Here is a 9,387-nt window from a genome sequence, read left to right on the forward strand (position 1 = left end):
GCAGTTATGCTAGGCTCCTTTCTCCACACATAATGGACTACCATTAATAGCATCATGGTTTGGTGCTTTCCCATGGGATGGGTCTTGCGTTGGGCCAGATATTGGTTGGCCATTCCCTCAGTAATCTTTATCTTTGCATTTCTTGTAGACAGTACAAATTTTGGGTTGAAATTTTGTGTGTAGGTTGTTGTCCTTATCCCTGCAGTATGGGTCCTGTTGAGGAGGTGACCATTGAAGGATCCATATCCCCACTCCTATGAGTCTCATCTAAAGTCACCCCATACACTCTTGTGAGCCTCCCCTACAAGGGCTTTCTTGCACATCCTATAGATGCCCCTCACTGTCCACCCCACCAGCTGCTGATTTCGATTCATTCTCCTTGTTCCTCCCCTATGCCCTGCCCCATTCTCTTCCTCTATCTACCTCCTATGACTATTTGATTCTGCTTTTTCAGTGAAATTTAAGCAGCACCATTTGGGCCTTCCTTGTTGTTTAGCCTCTTTGCGACTGTGCAGTGTAATGTGGATATCCTGTACTTTATGCCTATTATCTACTATTTGTATTAGCCAGTACATCGTCATCATAGGAATGCTCCTGATTTTATGAATTAATTTTATATTCTGCTACTTTGGGGATCATTTTCAGATTTCAGAGTTTTACAAGGGTTTTATAATTTTTTTAGAGTCAAGAGTTTCTGGTAGTATTCTGAGTCTTTTATATATAAAATTTTGTCATCTGCAAGGAAACTTTCCTTTTCCTGTACAAAATTCAGTCCAAGTGGATCAGTGACTCCAACATAAAGCACCACACTCTGAAACTACTGGATGCAAAAGGAAAGGATGACAACACAAGACACAGGCAGAGGAAACTCACATGTGAGAGAAACCAGACAGTGTGGGGTGAGGTCAGTTAGCATGCATTGTATATATTTAAGAAGTTGCTAAAGAATAACTTTAATGGCATCCTCATAGAGGCAAAGTGGAGGGAGGAGAGAGGTTGTGGGAATGGGGACTTGTGGAGGAATAACTGGGAAGGGGCATATAATGTAAATGTAGATAAATGGAATTATTAATAAAAAAAAGAAAAGGAATAAAGAAATAAAATAAATAATTTTATTATATTTTGTGCTCAGAGTTTATATAAAATGTGTGATATATCACTCATGCTTAATTTTAGCTAATAGCACATGTCTTAAAATGAAAATAAAAGTAGTGGCATGGCTGTACAGTTTTTAAAAATCCAAAACAAAGATATCAGCAATGAGACTAATCACTGGGAGGAGTTCAGGGCTCAAGACAGTTGCTACTCCCAAAGACAAGTAAGGCGGGGGATGTGCACACAGGAGAGTAGATAATGACAAGACAATATCTTGTGTTTGAAAACCTAGGTCAGTTAGGGACAGGGGACACGTTTCAGGAACAAGTAACAAGAAAAGAATAGTTGACTGACACACTAATGAGTTAAAATAAGAGAATAGCAGAATATCAGGAAGGTGTGTGCTCTGATTATAGACCACTGTGCTTCATGTGAGATTACTAATGACATTGTTCTTCCTATCAATCAGCAGAATTAGTTGCCAAGAACAAATGTGATTTCTCCAGGAAGTACACATGAGCCTTCCTTCATGGGTACTCAAGCTGGTTCTCCAAGGCTGGATCTTTAACCTCTAGACAAGTAAAGACCTTTAAATAAACTAAGATACTGCATCTTTGATCAAGATGTGAAAAGGCTCTACTGAAAAATGATGATGATGTTTGAAAGTACATTCATGAAGGATACTGAACTTTTGTGTGTTTCATCTCTCTCTCTCTCTCTGTGTGTGTGTGTGTGTGTGTGTGTGTGTGTGTGTGCTTGCATGTGCTTATGTGTGTTTGCTTGCACTTTTATGTGACTGTTTGATCAGAGAAATACTGGCCCCTTAGAACAATTCCCTACCATGAAGCTTTGGAATAAAATAGCAATAAGTATTCTTAGTTTTCTAAATGCTTAGTAGAGCTCAGTAGGAAAGCCATTTTGTCCTGATCTTGTTATCCATAGTATGGGAATTTTTGTTACATTTATACTCCAATAACACAATGTAATCTGTTCAGATTTTTAAAATTCTTTATGAGCTCATTTTGGTAGAATATTCATGCTCAGAAATGGCTCCTGCTTGTGTGTTATATTTCTTGTCATGAAGTTGATCATGCCTAGGCCAACCCTTTGTGCTTTCTTTCTAGGGTATAGCAGGTAATAGCTCCCGTTTCATGTCAGTTTCTTCCAGTCTTGTCCATTGTCTCTGCATTAGTCTGTGTATTTCTTTAGTGTGTTCTCAGTTTGGACTAACTGTGTCTTTGCTTTACTAGTGTTTTCTAAGTTTTTTGCTCTATATGTTTTGCTTCATGTGTTCAGTATTTCTTTCCTGAACTAATTTGGAGTCTATTTTGCTTTTTGCATTGAGTTTTTTCTTTGGGATCTTCCTGATATTTTGAATAGTTCAGTGCTGAAAGTTGGATGAGTTTTGGCAGGGTCCAAGTGCAAAGCTCTAATTTCCAGGACAGGTATTTGTAGGTTCAGTGTCCTGGAGAATGTCACCCTGTTGTCAGAAGCCACCCTGCCTGTTGAGAAGGAGAGAAGTGAAGCACAATAATGAAAAGTTCAAAAGTAAACTGAACTATCACAGTTGCTTCCTGGTAAAGGGGAAAGTTTGCCTGAAGGAACATTGGTTTTTCCCATGAGGCTATTCTTTTGGGCTCCAGCCCAAGAGGATGGAAGGTGAGGAGGGGATCAGCCTTTGGTGACACAGAAGGAGGGTCTAAACCAGACTTTGTGACCTGCCACTAGCCTGAGGGCAGAACCATAATCCTCACTATGTATAAATATCCCTGGTCCCTATGGACTCTGGTAGTCCATTTGCTCACTATTTGCTAAGTCTAAAAGCAAACTGAGCACTATGAGGCCAATCGTGTGTCTTTTTCTGATCGGTCTTGCTCTTCGTTGCTATGCAGGTGAGTATTATTTATGATTAATCCAGCCATATCTCTTGGTACATTTGCCTCTTTGACCAGTTGGTATGTTCATGTGTAATAAGGTTGAGGTAAGGAAAAGACCAATAACCTAAAATTTCTCCCAACCTTTTTTCTTTTTCTTTTACTTTCTTTCTTTCTTTCTTCCTTTTTTTCTTTCTTTCTTTCTTTCTTTCTTTTTTTTTTTTTTTGGTTTTTTGAGACAAGGTTTCTCTGTGTAGCCCTGGCTGTCCTGGAACTCACTTTGTAGACCAGGCTGGCCTCAAACTCAGAAATCTGCCTGCCTATGCCTCTGCCTCCCGAGTGCTGGGATTAAAGACATGCACCACCATGCCCAACTCGTCTCCCAACCTCTTTTATTAACTCTCCAGAAAACAAACAAAAAAAAAAAATCCAGATATATTCAACTAATTTTCAACTATTTAGGGAACTTGACTGGGTGGGCATGGACACTACTCAAAAGACCATTATAAACAAAGGTCAGGAATTATTTTTTTAAAGGGTTTTTGTTTGCTGTGTCATATTTTCCTTTATTGTATCTGGGAAGGTGACTTGAGAGAGCTTTCTGTTCCTAACTCTGAGTCTGTGAGTAATACATTTCAACTATACTCTAAGAATAAGCATGCCTGTGTCGTCTTCTCAGTTTCCTGGAGGTCCTACCAAGAATTGTGATAGAAACAGTGTGGTAATTACCAGTAAGATGTATGCTTTTCTTAAATTCATGAATTTTTCACAAACAACCCATTTGCATGTAAACAGGACATTCCTACATATTCTTCAAAAAAAAAAAACCAAAACCAAAAACAAAAACAAAAAACAAAACTCCAAGTTTCACAGGCATTTACACTCTTTCCTTTCTTCATCTCCTCCTGTCTGCCTAGCAGCCCTTCATACTATATAGCCTACAACATTTCCCTATAGTCTGATGGGTTTTGCTTAAAGCTCACATCAGATACTGTTTGGGAATCTCCTGAGTATAGTATTGACATGTCTTTGGGAAAACTGTCTGGTGGCACATTTCTGTGATCCAAACTAGGTGATGTTAAACATGAGGAACTTGGGTCTAAGGTCATCCAAGGCCATCTATGGAGACTTGGTGTTTGTTGTTGTTTTTAAGATCCTTGAAAGAAATGTGGAATCAATATTGGGAAAGTTGATTTCTCCAGTTCTACTCAAACATTTATCATAGATATTTAGAATCCATAAGGTAGGTGTCAGCCTCCCTAGAAGTGAATCTGAACATCATTGTGTAAAAGCAAAACTTTTCTCAGATTCCAAAATCTGCTCTGGTGTTCAGCAAACTGTTGATCTGTGATACTTTAGCTTTTTACCCTGAACTGTACCTGATGCCATGCCATGATTCTGTCATTTTTCAAAATGTCACCTATACATAATCAGTCTTCTTACTTTTTACTTTTCCTGTCTTGTAAAATTATAATTCTAACATTTATGTAAAGTTGGATGATGCAAAGATTCATTCCAAACTATCCAAGATTCCTAAAATATGCTACAGAAGATGCAGTCAAATCTCTAACTTAAAAAAAAAGTTATTTGCTTACTATCCTGATTCAGGGCTACCCCTCCCCTCCCCTTCCTTCCTTTCTTCTCAGTTCAGCCTTATAAATGTTTCTGTCCATTACCCGCTAACCCCACCTTCTCCACAGAAAAGGGGAATCCCCCCTTGAGTATCATCCCACCCTGGGACATCCTGTTACAGTCCATCTAATCACATCCTCTCCCACTGAGGCCCAACCAGGTAGTCCAGTAAGGGGAAAGGGATCAAATGTCAGGCAACAAATTCAGACACAGCCTCTATTTCAATTTTTAAAGGACTCACATGAGGACCAAGCTGCAAATCTTCTACAAATGTGTAGGAGGCAAAGGTCCAGCCTGTGAGTGCTCTATGGTTGGTGGTTAAGTGTCTGTGAGGCCCCATGAGCACAGGTTAGTTGACTCTGTAGGGTTTCTTGGTGTCCTTGATACCTCCAGTTCACTGTGTCCAACTCATTCAGAAGATTCCCCATCACTGTCTTTTGTTTGGCTGTGGATTTCTGCATCTGTTTCCATCTGTTTTTCAGAAGACAGTTGTAGTAGGCTTCTGACTGCAAGCATAGCAGAATATCATTGATAGGGTCAAAAACTGGCTCTTTTACATAGCATTCATCTCAGGTTGGACCAGTCATTGGTTGGCCATTTCCTCATTCTCTCTTCCTCTTTATTCCTGAGCATGTTATAGACAGGACACATGTTCTGTTGAAGGTTTTTTTTGTGGAGTTGTAGATGTGTACTAAGTTACAGAAGCAAATAAATCCCACAGTCATTTTCCTTCAGTCCCTTGTTTTGTAGTATTCAGGAAATTTCACAGTCTTGCAGGAGCAGTCACAGTACCTGACTGCAACATATAGCATATTCTGTTAAAATTGCATCTCAAGTCTGAAGGTTCATGGAAAAATAATTAAAAATAAAAAGTAGCTGGATGGCAATAGCTCTTTCCTTTAATCTCCCCACTTTGTAGGCAGAAACAGGCAGATCTCTGTGAGTTCAAGGCCAGCCTAGTCTAAAGATGAGTTCAATAACAGACAGGTGTTTGTTCCCAAAATCCTGTTTGGGAAACAAAACAAAACAAGTAATTTTTATTAAATAAATTCTTTTTCTTTTTCCTTACATTTTCTAGCTAGTGACGGCGGCCTGGTCTGTAAACCCGTTTTGAAAGAAATCGCGCTCTTCCTGCTAGGGAGTAAGGAAAGCCTGGAAGAAAACCTTAAGAGCTATGATCCACCCCAAGAGGCTATTGATGCAAAACTGTTGGTGAAGGACTGTGTAGACGAGATAAGCTATTTAGACCGACTTAAAATTGCAGGAGCAGTGGTATGTTTATTTTGCTTTACACTCTCACAAAGTCACAAATGAAGTTGACCTGAAGTTCTGTTGGGATGGGGCAAAACAGGATATCAATGATAGGGTGGTTCAGAAACACACTGCTGATCTGAATTCAGTTATAGACAATGTCTCAGATTGGTACCTCCTTGTAGAGTTCTACTTGGGACTTGACACTATGTGACGTCTTAACAAGGAAAAATAGGGCCCTAGAAAAGGAGGATTCAACTCTAACTCTAGACTTGCTGGGGCCTTTGCAGAAGTTATTTTTTGTATAACAAATGGATATTATCTCTATTGAATATATGGGGAATGTTGGTAAATGAAAATCCAACAGATGAGAGGAAGGAGGCTGGAGACCACCTCTTTCAGGAAAAAGTACTGCCAGTCTGCATTTCTCTATCAAATTTGCTGGCCCTGTCAGGAGCCTGCAAACCTCCTGTTTCCAATACTTTTCATGGACTTCTGTCCCAGGTCTCTTCTGGTTTTCCCATTAAAAGGAAAATGTAGGGCACAATTCTAAATCTTCAGAAGTTAAGCCATGCAGAGATACGACCCAGTGTGCTTCCTTCTGATCATAGAGAGTTCTAGTGAGCTATTGAGTTTAGACACATTATTGAATACACTAAGAGTTTATTCACTTGAATTTGGAAAGAGTTTCCACTAATATGCATTATTTGATGTTATTTCCCTGAGCACACTTTGCATTTCCCCTCCTGTCTTTCTACGGTGCCCTCCATGGTTTCTTAGTTTGTTAACAATTCTGTAGAGCTGCCTTGACCCTCTTCAACTTTCTTCTTTGCTTTCTGTTTATTTCCAGGCAAAAATTTTAGGTGAATGTGGTGTGAAAGCATGGCTGTCAAAATTTTTTCCTGGTACCCCACTGGCAAAGTAGATGAACTGATTTTCCCTGCTTAATGTGAAGGTTTCAACGTCTTGCACTAATAAATTACATTCCTTGCATATAACCATCTGTCTCTTGTTATCCTAAGTCTTGGGTCTTGCATGGACTGGGTTTTGATTATAAAAATTGCATTTTCAGTGATGGTCATAAGTTAAGAGATAACCTCTTTTAACTTGACTATCAAGCCTGAGGTTCAGGCATCAGGAACACTATGTTTGGTCAAGCACCATCCTTCATTGCCCTGCAAGTAACTTTCTCATTTCTGTGGCCATAAACACAGATGATCAAATATGATAACAAACATTGGCATCTTCTGTGACCACTGTACTAAACTGTCTCATTGCTTCCCCTGTACAATGTGCCACTCATTGCCTAATTACTCCAAACTCAGTATCTTCCCAGTTCAACCTATGGTACTACTTATGATAAGCCACATAGTCGGAAAGATAAGCCTTGGTTGTCATAAGCTTTCCTGAAGTAGATCCACTGAGCTCTCCATGAAGTGCAGTACTACTTCTCAGCAATTTGGACATGCAATCTGGTGTTCTAATTAAAACTACATATTCATTTATAATTAGTGGAGCTTTTTTCTGTCTCTTTGAATATTTCTTGGTACCTTGTTCTGCTGATTGATGAAAAGAACAACATCATTAGTAATCACACACAAAGCACACAGGCAGATAATCAGAACACACACTTTCCTTACATTCTCCCTCATTCTGTTGTTTTCATTCTTTCAAAATTTATTTATTCACTTTACAAATGTATAGATTTATAGATTTAATATTCACTTTACACATATTCATTCATTTATTCATTCATTCATTTATTTTCTCTGCAATCATAATCCTGTTTTAAAAGCCTGGCCTTAGTTACACAAGAAACTTCCATTCAAGGTGTTTGTCAGGGTTGTGCAGAGGGTAGTCCAAATGACTTCCAAGGTAATGGAGGCTACTGTTGCCCTTGGTTCACTCTCAGAGCCAGACTGAATCTAAGTCCCTATTACCGAAGACACTGTACACTTAAGACACAGGATTCAGACTATCCAAGCTTTCACTAAACTTGAAAGCCTACTTTCAAGGTAGTCTATTACCCTGAACTGAACGAGGGAGCCTGCATTGGACTGACATAGGCCATCTGCACTATGTAATAGTTGTGTAGGTTGTTCTTTGTTGGAGACTCTGAACATGGGAGCAGGGGCTGACTTTGACTTTGTGCTTTCCTTTGCAACACTTTCCTTCTACTGGGATGCCTCATTTTGTCTAAATAGAAGATGTGCCTGCTTCAGCTTGTAATGACATGGTTAGTTGATATTCATAAGAAGCCTGTCCTTGAAGGAGTCAGAAAGTACCCAGGGAGCTGAAGGGGACTGAAGCCCCATAGAAAGAACATCAATATGAACTAACCAGTACCCCCAGAGCTCCTTGGAACTATACCACCATTCAAAGAAAACACATGGTAGAAATTGTGGCTCCAGCTATATATGTAGCAGAGGATGTCCTAGTCCGTCATCATTGGGAGGAGAGGCCCTTGGTCCTGTGAATGCTCTATACCCCACTATAGGGGAATGCCAGGACCAGGAATGGGAGTGGATGGATTGGGGAGCATGCAGATGGATAGGGGTTTTCTGAGGGGAAACTAGGAAATGGGACAACATTTGAAATATACATAAAGAAAATGTCTAATAATTTTTTTCATAAAAAAAGGAAAATTAAAAAAATAGAATCCTGTCCTTTCCTGAGGAGAAATGGTGGCTGAGTGGATAGGATGTGGAGATGGGCAGTCAGGAGTTGGGATCGGGGGAGTAGAGGGAGGGACTATTGTCATCATGTAATACATACATACATACATACGTGTGTATGTATAACTTTTTTACTTATTATTTATTCTTTGTTAGTTGAACACCATGTAGCTCAATCATCCATATCTCCCTATCCTCTTCTACCCACTCTCTATACTTGCAACCTCTCCCACTAAATAAAAAACACAGAAACAGACAAAGAAATAAACAAAACCAAAACAAAGCATAGAAAACATGTCATTTTGGAAGCTGTAGTGTGTCCCTGTGTGTCTCACAATATACCCTGCTCTCTACACATCTTTTCTTGTAAATGTTCATTATAACACTTATATTACAAGTGTTCATTGTGATCAAAGAGTCACTGGTCTGCCTCCAGGACTCTGGTTTCTGAGATTCAATATTGAAACCTCACTGGGACTCCTTTTGGTTATCTTGGTGTTACCTTGTGTTTTGGAGAACCTGAAGCTTTGGATGAACAGGATCAGCTCTTTCATACCTCCAATAGATCACAAATAATATAGATTTTGGAGTGGGCCAACTCAAGGACCTGGATCTGGGCCTGGATGACAGCTGAGCTGGTCAACCTTCTGGCTCTCTCTTACTTCCAGAACCAAGGTAAACTCTCCAACAGTGCTCTAGCTAGGCCACCCAATGCCACAACTGACAAGAAGCCAGGTAGGCTCACCTGTACCCCACCTTCAGAGTCAGCTCCACTGTGTTGCCCAGTAGAGGAGATGGGATCATTCCCAAGAGTTTCAGCCTGGTAGGAGCTGAACATGCTTTCCACTCTCATATACCCT

The 9,387-nt window shown here is 39.7% G+C and overlaps 1 protein-coding gene across 1 annotated transcript; it reads left to right on the forward strand.

Moving 5' to 3' along the window:
• The first annotated feature begins 2,932 nt into the window (after nt 1–2,932).
• On the forward strand, nt 2,933–6,777 carry LOC147000177 (secretoglobin family 1D member 4-like). Its single transcript, XM_085833975.1, has 3 exons — nt 2,933–2,987; nt 5,680–5,873; nt 6,703–6,777. The coding sequence occupies exons 1-3, from the start codon at nt 2,933–2,935 to the stop codon at nt 6,775–6,777; spliced, it is 324 nt and encodes a 107-aa protein (XP_085690101.1).
• Nucleotides 6,778–9,387: the final 2,610 nt, after the last annotated feature.

This window comes from Mus caroli, unplaced genomic scaffold (assembly GCF_978045245.1).
Source record: "Mus caroli unplaced genomic scaffold, Mus_caroli_1 scaffold_20, whole genome shotgun sequence".
Classification (NCBI taxonomy): domain Eukaryota; kingdom Metazoa; phylum Chordata; class Mammalia; order Rodentia; family Muridae; genus Mus; species Mus caroli.

Bases quoted from the DNA above. Each gene is read 5' to 3' on its own strand.
- LOC147000177 (XM_085833975.1), top strand. From the start codon at position 2,933: ATGAGGCCAATCGTGTGTCTTTTTCTGATCGGTCTTGCTCTTCGTTGC. The intron at 2,988-5,679 runs GTGAGTATTATT...TACATTTTCTAG, and splicing joins TGCTCTTCGTTGCTATGCAG to CTAGTGACGGCGGCCTGGTC. The intron at 5,874-6,702 runs GTATGTTTATTT...GTTTATTTCCAG, and splicing joins TTAAAATTGCAGGAGCAGTG to GCAAAAATTTTAGGTGAATG.